This window comes from Poecile atricapillus, chromosome Z, assembly GCF_030490865.1.
Source record: "Poecile atricapillus isolate bPoeAtr1 chromosome Z, bPoeAtr1.hap1, whole genome shotgun sequence".
In the NCBI taxonomy this organism is placed as follows: Eukaryota; Metazoa; Chordata; class Aves; order Passeriformes; family Paridae; genus Poecile; species Poecile atricapillus.
In genome coordinates this window covers 104,233,611-104,249,265 of record NC_081289.1, presented here as the reverse complement: position 1 = coordinate 104,249,265, position 15,655 = coordinate 104,233,611, and the positions used below count along the sequence as shown (strand labels likewise).

The 15,655-nt window shown below is 42.5% G+C and overlaps 1 protein-coding gene across 1 annotated transcript; it reads left to right on the top strand.

The window, feature by feature from the left end:
• The first annotated feature begins 12,625 nt into the window (after window positions 1-12,625).
• CKS2 (CDC28 protein kinase regulatory subunit 2) lies at window positions 12,626-15,273 on the top strand. The gene is made up of 3 exons (XM_058828005.1): window positions 12,626-12,759; window positions 13,547-13,674; window positions 14,827-15,273. Exons 1-3 carry the CDS (start codon window positions 12,701-12,703, stop codon window positions 14,877-14,879), a joined length of 240 nt encoding a protein of 79 aa, XP_058683988.1. The 5' UTR covers window positions 12,626-12,700; the 3' UTR covers window positions 14,880-15,273.
• The last annotated feature ends 382 nt before the right edge of the window (window positions 15,274-15,655 follow it).

Below are 15,655 nucleotides of genomic sequence, written 5' to 3'. Positions count from 1 at the left end.
TGCAGTGGTTATGTTAACAAGCACCTCATTCCAGAAGGCATGTAAAGAGACATATTTTTTGGTGTCTTCACAAAGAATCAAGCCATTGTTTCCCACAGCCTTTAATGTTTCATCTAAAATTGAAATCAACAGGGCCAACAGCAACTGAAGGATTTTGGGCCTTTTTTTTTATTTTTTTATTTTTTTATTTTTTTATTTTAAATAGACAATTCATTAAATCTGAGCTGCCAGAAGTCTTTTGAGAATCACTGCATCATATAAGTTCTGTCCTGAGCCTGAAGACAGAGTCATGAGGGTTCTAGCTCTATGCTGAACAGATGGTGGAATGAGTGGGACCGGTGGGTTTAAAATGGCATTCTGGCACATGCTGTGCCAGAAATGCACGTGATTCCAGCATCACAAAAGGGAGATTGAATTGGGAAAATGGTTGGGGGACAAAGGAAACAAAAATCCCTCTAGCACTCTCTGTAAGATGTTGGAAAGTTCTGGCAGAGATTGAATTTACAGTAAAAGAGAAAAAAGGAGATATTACAGACATTACAGTTCTAAGATCCAGCTGAAAAACGTTAGTGTCAGAGAAAAACAAGGACCAGTAGCTCCCTATGGGAAAGAGTGCTGGGAATCCCATGTGGTGACACAGACAGCAGGTTTAGGGTCCTGGGCCAGTCACAGACATGCCTGTGGCATAGAGGGAATCACAGCTCAGGCCTGACCAAGCTTAAAGCAGTTCTGCAGGCTAGGCTTGACCCCAAGACATTCTTCCCATGGTGCTGCCTGGGAGCCTTTTCCCACCACTATCACCAGTGGGAAGGGGTCACCAGCAGCTGCACTCAGCCACCACAGCCAAGTCCACCTAAAGGGAGGCATATTCCCACTACTCACAGACCATGATGAAAACACCAGCAAATACCACTGTATACAAGAATGTTTTCCAAATCTGCACTTAGTCCATATTTTGAACCTCTGATAAAAATATTATGCCCCAAAACAAAAGTTTTTTAAATCTTTTTCAAAAAAAAAGTGATGTCTTATAATATTTAATGTATTTAATATTTGGAGCCTGCATGCCTCACTTATGGGTTCCTGGGAGGAACACCAAGGTGTAGGAGCTGCACTACCACACTAAGCCAGCAGAAGCTTGCAGTTTGGTGTGCTCCAGCATAAGAGAAAGCTCACAACATGCATCTAATTTTCCAACAGTGGAATAAGATGAAAAAATACTTGAAAAAAATTATGAAATAAAGCACGTGCTGACATTCTATTGTTCACTTACATCTTAGTCCAACAACTGCTGAAATGTCTAAAGATTTTTCAATTATTTCAATCAAGTTCATATGAATAGTTAAGAGGTAGGATGGGAAAATCCCATTTTTAGCACATCTGCAAGATGGCAAAACAGAATATCCATGACAACACCACTAATATTCCGCTAAAAAACACGAAAAAGCATTAAGTTTTAATACCTGTAAAGCAAGATGAATCAGTTTGCCTGTTTCTCTTCTGTGAATTGGCTGATTTTTTTCTTTTTTTTAAAAAGGTAAGCCTACAAATGCATGGATGTAATCACCTAATATTCAAGTACGCCAAGGAAGAATTCAGTCAATGATATTCTTAGGAAAACTAATAGTTTAGGACAGATGAAATCCATTCATTACATAAAGGGATGTGGCTGTAAAAACAGGACAACATTTCAAACTGAGCATATTTCCAATATGCCATTTTTAGAGGTGAAGTTACCTGAAAAGCTTGTTTTGTTTCAAATTTGTGAGATTTGCCCCATGAACACATGTCCTGGATGAAATGCAGAGGTAAATTTGATCACGGTTTCTAGTCTGAGAAGGAGGAAAGACAGATTCGGACGAAACGTATTTCCAGGTAGAATATTCTTCCTATCTATGTTATAACTGTTAAATTATTTTCTGTATAGATACTGCATGATAATGTATAATGGAGGAGTTTAAATGATGGGTATTTTTCTTTACATGAATGATTAAGAAGCTGATGGAAGTTGGAAGGAAGATGTGTTGAGAAGTAAGAAACCAAAAATATGCATACTTAATCATAAACAATAAATGACCCTGCCAACAACAAAAAAACTGTCAAGACAAAATCAAAATTTTGTGTATCCCCTGCAATAGATGACTTTTCAGTATCTAAAACAAAGGAAGAGGGGAGTTACGAGGAACACTCGAAGTGGACACATATAAGCAGGGAATAAAAAAAAATATAGAATCAGCTTGCAAAATGCAGGATCCAAAATCATGGGAAAGAATTCAAATAGTTACTCAGTGCAAGGCAAATATTTTGAAATAGGTTGAGAGGCCAAAATGACCACTGGAGAGCAACAAATTAGATGAGTTTCCTCAAAGTAAAACAGACTGAGTGAAGTTCTGGTATAACATATTCTCACAGGAACAGAAAGAATAAGATAACCACAAATGACTGGAAAAATCACTTCAGGAACAGTGCACTTCACAGAGCACATGTATATGCCACAGAACAGTGGTAAGTACTGCTGTGAACTTAAGGGAGCTGCTCATAATAAATATAAATATAAATAATTTAGCTCCATTCATTTATCAGTGATAGCACAACCATCACATATCCAGGAAGGATACTTAAAACCCAAAAAGACAAAGGAAAGATTCAGGCTGGGGAAAATACAAAAATATTAGTGTAGTAAGCAGAATTAATTGTTCCCAAAGTTTCTGAAAACTAAGTTCTGTTTAACTCAAATTAAATAAATAAATAAAGGCTCAATTCAAAATGCCAGGAGTAACTGACACTAATTAAATGTGTTGCATTTGATCCCAGCTCTCCCAGTGGTCCAAAAAGACCACAGCCCTAGGTCTGACTCATCACTGAAGCTTTGGTGCCACACACAACAGAGAAGGGAAGGGAGAATCTGTCACGTGTGTAGGTGGCTCCTCAAAATGGGGAAACCCTGCTGTCTGACAGGAAGACATTTTACATTTTTTTTGGCAATGGAGTGGGAACTCTGGTCCTTTATGTTCATTTTATGACATTTAGATCCTCCTGCATTCCGAACCTTTGTAAATGTTCCCACACTGTGACACAGGTAATAAGCACAAGAATTGTCATTTTTTGAGATTAAAATGTAGGTGTTCCCTGTGCATTATCTTCAAAAATTCTGTTATTTCTCCAGTCTTCTACAAACAGGAGCATACCAATTAATACTGCCTTAACCAAAACCTGCAAGTACTGGCTCTGAACGATAAGCTTGTCATTTACCATAAGATCAGTGAGCCCTCCAGTGGCTATTTTAAAATTTATATTGTAACAACAACCATAAGAAAAAATATTTGTATGTATGTGATTGCATTTGATTTCATTTGCATTCTATCATCTTTTACCACTTTAACTAAACAACACAAGGTAACCTTTATAATACTTGCTAACAGATGTATTTTCAGCTCACAAACACTTTCACTCCTGTGTATGTACAAAATTTAGAAGTGATACATTTTAATTTAATACATTTAATTTTAATACATTTAATTTTAATACATTTAATTGAGTAACTTCACAGAAGTCAATGAGCAATATTTATGTAAGGGGGGTGGGGAAATATCAATGCATTGGGCTTAAAATCAAAATCTGAGCCTATAACCCTGTAGGATATATAGCCTATCTCTTGAAACTACAAACATCTGGGACAATGAATAAACATTCACAGGCTTCTTCAATGTAAAACCCAGCATGTAGCAGATTAAACATAAATAAAAAAATACCTCTTCCCATAAGGGAACTTGTTCAGCCATGGAACTCCTTGCAACAAGATACTGTGGAGAGAAGACATTTGGCCCAAAGACAACCTGAAAATTTATGAAGCAAAAATCCATATGGGCAAAGAAATCCCCCATCAGAATCTAGACTAAACTAGGAATGTGTCATCACAATACTTTTCCAACTCTTACGCTCTTCCATTACAGAAGGCAACCACTAGAGAAAGCTGCAAAGATAAGTTTGGCTAAAAGGATCTTTCCTCAGGTCTAGCACTGACATATTAAAGTTTAAATAAAACCTTACTTGAAGTATTTAAACACTGTATGAAAAATATCCAATAACTGAAGAACTCTCCACTACAGATTTTTTGCCCTAAGACACTGTCATGTTGCACAGCCTCCAGGAAAAATATGAGCAGGACTGTGCCTCATTTGACAGAATCTTCTTCTGCTTGATTTTCCAGATATTATACAGTATCATCCTGAATGTGTTATATGAGCATTGGTTGCTATGGAAATCATCTGCTAAATTCTGCATTATTTTTTTTGTTTAACATGGGAATTGAATCATAGAACCATTAAGGTTGGAAAAGACCTTAAGATCATTGAGCCTGACCTTTGACAGAATTTGATGTTGTCAACTAAACCACAGACCTAAGTGCCAAGTCCAGATGTTTCTCTAACAGCTCCAGGGTTGGTAACTTCACCACCTCCCTGGGCAGCCCACTCCAAAGACTAAATAACCCTTTCCATGAAGAAATTCTTACTGAACCTTACCTGGAACACTCTGAACCTATGTCCTCTTGTCCTGTCACTGGTTGCTTGGGAGAAGAGGGTGACCCTCATCTGGCTATAACCTCCTGTCAGGCAGTTCTAGAGAAGAATAAGGCGTCCCCTGAGCCTCCAGACTACACAATCCCAGTGCCCTCAGCTGCTCCTCACAGGACTTGTGCTTCAGACCCTTCATTAGCTCTACTGCTCTTCTCTGAACATGCTGCAGCCCCTCAATATCTTTCTTGTAGTCAGGGGCCCAGCTGAACAGACAACTTAAGGTGTGGTCTCACCAGTGCCAAGTTCAGGGGGACAATCACTGCCCTGGGTCTTCTTGGCCACTGTTGCTGACACAGGCTAGGATGCCATTGGCCTTCCTGGCCACCTGGGCACAGCTGGCTCATGTTCAGCCACTGTTGACCAGCACCCCCAGGTCCTTTTCCACTGAGCTGCTTTCCAGCCACTCTGACCTCAGCCAGTAGTACTGCCTGGAGCTGTGACACAAAGACCCATAACCTCACCTTGTTGAACCTCATGGAGTTGGCCTCTGCCTATCAATCCACCCTATCCAGATTGCTCTGCAGAGCCTTCTTACCCTCCAGAAGATCAACTCTCCTGCCCACTTTGGTGTCATCTACAAACTTACTGAGGGTGCATTCAATCCCCTCCTCCAGCTCATTAATAAAGATGTTAAACAGGAGTGGCACCAATACTGAGATCTGGGGAACCCCACTAAGTGACAGGTCACCAACTGGTGTAACTCCATTCACCACCACTTTCTGGGTTCAGTCTTTGCTTTAACTCAGAAAACAGAGCCTTTGTCCAAGCCATGGGCTGCCAGATTCTCTAGGAGAATGCCCTCGGAGACAGTATCATAGGCTTTGCTGAAGTCCAGGTAGACAGCATTCAGAGTTTTTCCCTCATCTACTGGGTAAATCATCTGGTCATAAAAGGAGATGAGGTTGGTGAAGCAGGACCTTCTTTTCCAAAAGCCACACTAGGTGGGGCCAATTCCTTGGTTGTTCTCTATGTGCTGTATGATGGCACTCAAGATAATCTGTTTCATAACCTTCCCAGGCCTGTATTCTCTGGATCCTCCTTCTGAACCTTCCTGTAGATGGACATCACACTGCCCAGCCTCCATGCCCCACTAGGGCCTCCCTTGTTAACCAGGACTGATGATAAATGATGGTGAGCAGCTTGGTGAGCTCTTCCTCCACTCCCTCAATATGCTTGGGTGAATCCCATCCAGTCCCATATACTTGTGATTGCCCAAGTGGCACAGCAGGTCATTAACTACTTCCTCCTGGACAGCATGGGGTCTGTTCTGTTCCTCATCCCTGTCTACTGGCGCTGGGTGCCCCAAGGATAGCTGGGCTTTCTGTTAATAACTGAGGTAAAGCAAGCCAGCCTTTTCCTCATGCTTGGTGACAATTTTCCCTCTCTTCATCCAATACATGATGAAGATTTTCCTTGGGTCTCTCTTAGTTTTAATGTATTTATAAAAACAGTTTTTATTATCTTTCACAGCACTGGCCAGAATGAGTTTTAGCTGAGTTTTGCCTTTCTAATTTTCTCTCTATATGACCTAACAACATTGTTGCACTCTGAGTTGCCTGCCCCATCTTCCAAAGGTCACAAAACCTCTTTTATTCCATGTGTTCCAGTGAAAGTTTCTTCTTCAGCCAGGCTGGTCTTCTTTGCCACTGTTATAGGGATGGCTTGCTCCTGCACCTTTAAGATTTCCTGCTTAAAGCATGTCTGGCCTTCCTGAACCCCTTTGTTTTTAAAAGGCAGTTTCCTGAGAGGCTCTCTGAACCAATGTCCTGAATGGGCCAAATTCTGGAAGTCCAAGGCAGAGGTTCTGTTGATCCCCTTCCTTCCTTCACCAAGAACAGAGACACTCTGTCATTCCATGGTCAGTGTGCCCAAGATGGCCTCTGACCACCACATCTCCCACTTCCCTTCTCTGTTTGGGAGCAGCAGGTCTGGCAGGGCATGCCCTGGTAGGCTTCCCTACCAGCTGTGTCTGGAAGTTACCTTCCACACTCTCCAGGGTCCATACTGTCTCCTCTCACTGTGTTGAGTTTCCAGCAGGCATTTGGCAAGTTAAATTCTCCCACAAGAACAAGGGGTAGTCATCATGAAACATCCACTGATAGAATATTTCACTTCATCCTGGCTGGGTGGTCTGACAGACTCCCAGCAGGATCTCTGCCTTGTTGGCCATCCCTCTGACTGTCACCCACAGGCACTCAGCCTTATCCCCACTGCCCCTGGGCTCTGCACAGCCAGAACCCTCCCCAGTGTACAGAGCCACCCACAGCCTCTCCTTCCTCACCTGTCCCTTCTGAAGAGCTTGTAGCCACCCACTGCAGCACTCCAGTCATCCCACCACATTTCCATGGTGATAACTACATCACAGCTTCCTGCTGCCAATGGTTTCCATTGTTTGTAACCCATGCTGGGTGCACTGGTGCAGGTGCACTTCAGCTGGGCTGCCCATGTCACCCCCAACACTGGTGCGTCACCGCAGGCTCATCAGTGTCACTTTTTAGATCTAAGCTGTAGTCTTTTGAGGAGGTTCTGATCACTGCTTCCACAAGAAGATCCATAAAAGCAGAATGAGAGAACTGAATCTCAATGAAATGACAAGATCAACATTAGCCTCCAAGCTCTGCAACAATCTGAATGGATCACAGACATTCTGTACTTATATACTCATCCTGAAAGCTGGGCACTTCTATGACTTGGGAATAATTTATTCAATAATCTATTCAAGAAAGCCTTCAAAATGCAATTGTTGAACCAGCATAGGTATTGTATGGAGCATGCATCAAACTTGGCTCTATTTTTCAAGTGAGTTTATCCTCTCTCAGAGGGCAATCCTCAGCAATTCAACAGGATTATTTTCAATGCTTACATTGTGTTATTCATAGCCAGCTAGACCATCAAAATATAGCATCATTCTTTAGTCTCTCCACAATTTTGCGTGAACCAAAAAAACCAAAAATAATCCATCTTCTGCATATACTAAGGGGATGTTAATTAGCACACAACTCAACACTTATGATAAAGTCCTTCAAATTAAGCAAGGCAGTAAATTCAAATTTAACTATCTAAATTGAGGTAAATTCTGAAGATCAAACCCTCAGAGACAAATACTGTTAATATTACACATACAAACAGCCTGAGAGTGCTTTGGGGACCACTAGTGTTGTGGAATACTAGGCAAACACCATATAAAGTCAGCAAATTAAATCAGCAAATAGAAAGTTACCTTACTGAATATATGAATTAAGTGAGACTGCTCTTCTACTGACTCATGGTTTGTGGCTCTGAGGTCTCAGAAGGCATGTACACCAAATACTGAAAGATATTTACTCTTAAAGAATTTATGCAAAGTTTTTTTCCCCATGTAGATTCTTGGTCTAATAAGGTGCAAGTTTAACTGTAACATCATCCCCCATGAGAGTTCTGCTCTACTGTCTGCCTGTTATCATGAAACGTGCAATCATTTATCAGCCTTTCTCTCAAATTTGAGCCAACAGGTTCAAAAGCTAGTTGAGGATCAAAAGTGATGAGAAGTAAAATTGTGTATGCCTTACTTCCATAAGAAACATTGAAAATACAAAACCACAGATAACAGTTCATCAATATGTGCTATGAATGTGATTCACATTCAAATTACTCAAAACTTATTAACTGTGTATATGATTATGACTCATGAAGACAGTACAAAAGGTTCCTTGACTCTGATCTTGCTGTTCTATTCAGAAAAATACATTCAAGCATCTGACACTAGTGTTTTATAAGGACATGTTTGAAAACTGAAGCACAGTAAAACTACATATAACTTATTAATTTTTTAAATGTCTCACAGAACTAAACAGGAAAAACTGCAGAAACTTTTAATCAGAGACTGCTATGCACAACACAGATGGGAAATTTTTCATCTCCCGTTCTGACAAAAAGCACAGAAAATATTTTCTTGTGCCATAGCTTACATCCTGAACTCTGTATATGCAATAGTTAAGGTGCATATGGGCCCTTCACTGTAACAGTTTTATCATAGCCCACATATCTCTGTGGATGGCCTTAGTCACAAGAAAACAGGTTACACAGAGGATTTCAATCTGCTTCTGTCCAGACACACAAAATAAACCCCCACAATAATGTTTATAGCCCATCTTTAGTTCAGAAGAGACTCTATGCTGAAGAGACTACAGTCGTGCTGTTCACATACCGAGTGCAGAATACCAGTGTTCAATTTTTTATGTGCCTGTGCTATAGCTACAGGAGACAGAAAGGGAAGCTTAAGAATATTCTCTTTGTGTTCTGCCATTTCATCTTGTGTTTCAATAGCAACTTAATCACAGCTCCCCTAATCAGAAGGTCTCTGAGCAGGAGCTTACATCCCAGTTGCACAGCTCACTGAGATTTCTCCTAACAAACCTCTATCCCTAAAGCTATGTGGAATACCTTTTAGTCTGTGCTATGGTAAACTTCTTTGATAAATGCTTTAATACCGGCCTTCAACATGCTGAGGCTAAAGTGTATGATAAAGCTTCTCAGCAGCTTTTCTCTTTAATAAACATGGGTGTTTGTGGTCTCACTCACTTCTGACCTGGTTCAGAAGCTTTGAAGTGAGGATTCAATTCACCACTTAATAACCTTAATTCCAGAAACTAATTTCTTTGAATATGAAAACATATAACAACCACAATTAAAAGGTCATTCTAGAGCACTGGAGAGAAAAAAATTACCTTTGTTCTACATTCTGTATTTGTAAAAGTTACAGAGGAAAGCATAACTGACACAACCATAGAAAGCAAGCCTCAAAGAAACCACTGATCAGAGACAGGATCAGCTTGACCTGAAATGTTACTGCAGAAAGCATTTTTTTTTCTGAAATGTTCTAAAACATTTAAATTATGTACTGGCAGGAAATGTTTCCTAAGGTTTAGCATAAAGCTGCCTTGACAAAGTTCAAGCATTTTTGTTCTCTCCACACAGTACAGAACAGTTTATTTCCTTCTTTGCAATGTGACTAAAGCCTTTGTGAGTAACAGTAGCCTGAAGACAGTGATAAAGAGCCCTGTTTCACACAGTACCACACAGAGTGGCTGAGGCTGGACCTCTGGAGGTCACGTCTCACATCCCTGCTCAAGCAGGGTCACCTACTATCCATTGCCTAGAATCATGTCCAGATGGTTTTGGAGGTTCTCCAAAATCGGAGACTCCAGCAGCTCCCTGCCAATGCCCCATCTACCTCACAATAAAAAAGGCTTCCTGATGTTCATAAGGAACATCTCATGTTTCAGTTTGTGCTCCCTGTCTCTGGTCCTGTCACTGGGCACCACTACAATGAGCCTGGTCTTCTGAGACCTGCCTTCTTTGCTCTGGTCTTCTTCGTATCCTGCCTTCATATTTTCACAAACAGATTTTCATCTATGTAACCCTTCACTGAACTTTCCCTAGCAGCTCCGCCTTTCTCTTGCACTCAGGAGTGACCAGAGGCCTCATTTGTGCTGTAGGGGCAGGATCACGTCCCTCAACCTGCTGGCAGCACTCGTCATACTGCAGCCCAGGGCACTGCTAGCCACCCTTACTGCAAGGACACACAGTGCTGTGACACATTCATCTCAGTGTTCATCAGCATTCCCAAGTCCCCTTTAAAAAAAAAAAAAAAATCTCAACCTGGGGAGTTCCCACCACATACTGGTGCCTGTGGTTGTTCCTCTACACGTGCAGGACTTTGCTCTTCACCTTGTTCCAGTTGCTCGCCTCAAATTCATGAAGGTCCTCTCAGCCTATTTCTGCAGCTCCTTGACCTGCCAGCACAACCATTTGATTTCTCAGTTACTCCATGCAGCTAGGTGTCACCAGCAAACATGCCTGGGGTACACTCTGCCCCACTGTGCAGGTTATTAATGAAGATGTTAAAAAGCCTCGTCCCAGTTTTGACACCTGCGACACACCTCTACTTATTTGTCTCCAACTAGACTTGTGTCATGTGTCACCATCCTCTGGGCCTGGCCACTCATCTGAGGTCATTGTCTGCACACTCAGTTCATACATCAACTGCTTCTCTTTGGAGGGATTACCTGGAGCCAAAAGCCTTGCTGAAGTCTATATAAACAATAACTGCTCTCTCCTTGGCTCTTTAACAGGGTGGTCAAAAGCACGATGTCCCCATTCACTTCTGAATAAATTCAAAGGAGAAAGGCTTACACACAACCTTACATAAAGATCAATTTTCTCTCATGTTCAGTAGGTATAAAACAAACGGAAAGCTTATAAAAGACAAGGCAAGGAAATGTCTTTCATCCAGTAGAACCCATCATGGCACTTCAGTATTTTTTTCCCATTATTACACAGTGACATTCCTAACAAATCATTGTGCATGTTCTGCCTCAAGTATTTAAAAATAACTGTTGTGCTGCCTGAAATTAAGCTAAAAATCTCCAAACCACTCTATTTTGAATAATCTAACTAAAACTTTAGAAAACTTGCAGGTGGTTTGTACTTTTACAATTCTACTGGAATATATATTCCTTTGTTATGTGAATTTCACACATTTAGCTTCACCAGTTCAAAAACACTGACTTCATGTGGCCTTTAAATAACCTGTGCCTAACAAGCTCTAATATGCAGTCAAATTAAGAGAAAAATATTACTGCTAGATTATGATAAGCACTCCTTTTAATGGTTGCGTAGTGAGACTGGCTTAAACTTTATTGTTTAAGACAATCTGCAGCGCCAGTAGAAACAATGCTGCTAAAAAAAAAAAAATCATACCTATTACCCACGCATGTGTATCAGCTGTCATGCATCATATGGCTTTGGTTGTTTTTTTCCTCTGTTTTCAGACAGATGCATTACATAACCACGGGCAGTACCCACGTTTCTGGCAGCACCAGAGAAGCAGAAACTTCTTGAAAGACTTATCTCCTTTTTTCGGCAGAGGCCTAGCAAGGAGCGGAGCACACTACAGGCACGGGGCATGGAACATGAGGGGACATTTAAGGCTGACATTAAGAAACTCTACTGGGAGAGTGTGAAGCGCTGAACAGGCTGCCCGGGGAGGCTGCGGATGCCCCATCCTGGGGCGTGTTCAGGGCCAGGTTGGCCGGGGATGAGCAACCTGATCTGGTGAAAGGTGTCTATCCATGGTGGGTGGTTGGGACTACATAATCTTTCAGGCCCCTTCCAACCACTGTATGGTTCCATGATTCTATGAAAGCAATCGTGAAATCGCTCCTTCTGGCCACCTTCGCACCGTGCTCATCTCATCCCACAGGGCAGAAACAGCACGCTTATCTGGGGAGCTGCAGCACCTCTTAGCAAACCCCGGTGGCCTGCTGCGCACGTATTCCCAGGGAAGCATTCCATGTTTTGTTTCGGTGAGTAAGCATGTTTGTAAACTTAAATCCTGTCCGCAGTTCCCACCCTGCTCTGGACACATCAGCAACCCGCCTTTTATAAGTTTTCACCCTGAGCAAGTACGACCGACGGGGCGGCATTCCTGACAGCAGCTACCCGGCAGCCAGGGGACAGCACAGTTTTGAAGTAAACACTATGCTTAATTAAAAAGACTTAGGCACCCCTTTCTCGCTGCCCTGAAAGAAGCAGGTCCCCCGGACATCGAGGACGGAGCCGACCCGGGCCCCGCCAAGCGGGACAAGGCAAAGCAAGGCCGGGTGAGGCCGAGCCGGGCTGGGCTGAGTCGAACACTACAAAGCAGTGGCAGAGAACACGGGCCCGAGCTGCGCATGTGCGAGCCCGGCACCACCGCCCCCCGTACTGTGAAGGCACGCGCCCGCCCCGGCCGCCGCTGACCAATCAGGCGCGCCCGCGCCTCTTCCCCCGCCAGCCCCGCCTCTCCGCTTCATGCCGGCGCCGCCTCTCTTGCCCGACCGCCACCGCCCGTTACGTAACGCTCCCCCGCCCGCCGCGGCTGCCGGGGATTGGTTGGGAGCCGCGAGCGCGCGAGTTATGCGACGGCGGGCTCGGGTGGGGCGCGGCGGCGCGGCACGCGATTGGCTGGCCCTGGCGAGAGCCAATGGGAGCCGAGCCTCTGGATTCAAACGTTTCGGGGCGCGGAAGGGGGCAGTTAGTGCGCGAGGAGGCCGTGAGGGGAGAATCCGAGGCTACTGTTTGTGCCGCTGCTCCAGCTCGCCATGGCCCACAAGCAGATCTATTATTCCGATAAGTACTTTGACGAGCAATACGAGTACCGGTAAGAAGCTGTAGGAGAGAGCGGGAGGGCCAGCTGGAGGCATTAGGAAGAGCCGTTCCGTAGGAGGGCGGCTCGTCCAGGCGCCTCGGCTGAGGTGTGCGAGCTGCTCTCAGGGAATGAGGAGGCTCCGCCGGGGGAACGGAGCCAGAGAGGGTGAAAGCCAGCGGGCAGAGGCTCTGCCGAGCCTCCCCATGGGAGGTTTCTGCGTGGATTTGGACTGGTGGGACGAAGGGGATGAGTGACCGAATGCTGTTATCGGTTGGCCCAGGTTGCTCGGTGAGCGGCCAACACAAGCCCTGGCCACAGGGTGATGGCGGAGGGACCGTACCGTCTGTGCTAACTCCAGGTTGTGGCAGAGCTTAGGCCCCTGCTGATGGGGGACTGTTGAAGTTTAACTCTCCTAGGCTTAATTGAAAGCGGTATTATAAAAACTTCACAGGTCCAAATTTCTTTCAAGTAGCTGGTTGCAGCCTGTTGCCAGGAGCGCATGCTTCTCTGAGTGTATCAGCATTGGAATCTGAAGGGGTCTAGATATCTTCTAGAAGACAGTTTGGCTCCCAGTATGCAGGTGCTTTACAGATGTAATGTTTAATAGTCGCAAGTGATTTTAAACTGGATTCTGGGACGGGTTTCATAATCAAATTCATGCCAAGAATCAGTACTCTTGTTTTCTTTACAGGGAAAGTAAGTATTCATAACACACTTACTGTCTTTCAGTGCCGATCTGTTCAAATTGTCTAGTGTACAGTACTTTGTGTGTGTATGTTTAATAATTACATCTCTACAGACATGTGATGCTGCCACGAGAACTTTCAAAACAAGTGCCAAAATCTCATCTGATGTCTGAAGAAGAGTGGAGACGACTTGGTGTTCAGCAGAGTCTTGGCTGGGTTCACTATATGATCCATGAGCCAGGTGAGCACATTTGAACAGAATTAGACAAACAAAAAAGTCAAGTATCAACTGCCTGGTGTTCAGCTGAAGTATGTGATGTGCAGCTCCTACTGTGGAATCCATTTGGAATTCACTACTGAATGTTACTCTCTCTTTGCTACTTTGGTCCTTTGCCAACAAAGGTGACATAATTTTCAACCTTCACATCCTGCTTCCAGACTTGCAAAATGTGAGTCTTGTCCTAGATGTGTATGGTTTATCTATAGACAAAAAATACCACACTGAAAGTGTTCCTGTCTCTGCCCATCGAAGCAGGTTTTTTTGTGAGTTCTTAACGTGAGTATGCAGTGAGTGAACCACAGTTAATGTAGCAGTGTATCTCTAAATCATAAAGCTGACACACCTACTTTTTTGTACAACTTAATAGATGCTCATGTAGACAAGGTCCTGTATTAATTCTCTGAAAATTCTAGATAGTTTCAACTATAGCTGTAAAGCTTCTTGAAAAATCAGTAATTCTTCAGTTAATGGGGTGCAAAGCCCTAAAACTCTTTACTAACTAGGATGTTGGTATTGGGGAAGCAGTCATTCCAGGTAATCTACCAACGACAGGCCTGACTAAAAAGTAACAGGTGGTTGATGAATGGCAGGAGCATGAAGTTCCAAGTTTCTGAAGAAATTAGTATAGCCTTCCAATGTTTCCCTTATGTGGGTACCTTTGATATTTTAGACTTTCCTGGAGGCATTTAGAATTAAGATGATTGATAACAACATAAGCTGGCTGTATTAACTAAAGTGAATTTTTTTGGTGTTTTGTATGTGCCTAACAGACAGTATAAGTTATAATAATATATATAATGTTATAACTAAGTTACAGGAACAGTGTTTGTCAAATAGCCTAATGTAAAGAGACATTATAAAATACTCTATATTTTCCCAATAGTTTCCTCCTGTAAGGATCTTAAGTTTATGATACTGCCAGCATTGGGCATAAATACTTGACTGTTGTAAAAATACTGCAAACTTGATGTGTTAATATTACATGTGTGGGGCCATACTTAGGCTTCCTAATAATGTATTTGAAACTAAGCCTCAACTATTGTTCAAGATTAAAGAAATCCCTTGAATCAAGACTTGGAGAGACTGACACTTTGTTCAATTTCCTTTCTGCAGAACCACATATTCTGCTGTTCAGAAGACCTCTTCCAAAGGATGAGCAGAAATAAGCCGTGGCCTCTTGAATCTTCTGGAACTGTATATGAGTGTATATATGTTGGTGTAGTATTCAGTGAATACTTTAAATTTACAAAACATACATCCAAACCTGTGCATGAGCTGTATTATTCACAGCAACAAAGCTCAGTCAAATGCAATTCCAAGCAGGCTGCTATGATGTTCAAAGAGTGATAACTTTATCTTTTACTGTTAATGTAAGTGCCTCTCTGACTTAAATTGTGTTGATGTTTGTGTTGCATGTTCTGATTAGCTCATCACTTGTTAGTGTTCTGTAACTTTTGCACTCATATTTTCTGCTGTACTGTAGTATGCTTAAATTCAAGAGTTCAACAGTTTAGTAGTAAGAAGGCTTAAGAAATAAAGTGTGTTTAATGTTCTATGAAATCTAAGTGTCTGGAGTTGTAATTTACTGGACAAAACTGAATATTTATTCTCTAACATTTTTTAAGAGTACCTACTTAAGAAAAACAAAAATACTTCAGTGAACCAGGTATTACTTGGTATATGCTTATGGTTGGGTAGTACTCAGAATTTCAAAGCGCTTTATAGGCTCCTTTAACAATTGTTTGCTATTGTTTAACAATAGCAGTTAATTTTTAGGCTGCCGTTTTAGCCTGCTCTTCCTGACTTGTATCCAAATTGTCACTGTGGCTTCTTGGGACTCTGTAGCAGTACCCATACAGACGTTTTTTGTAAGAAGGTGCTTCCGTATATTGAGTAACTCTTAACTGTAGCAGGTTCATGTCAAAGACGAATTGCATTATAG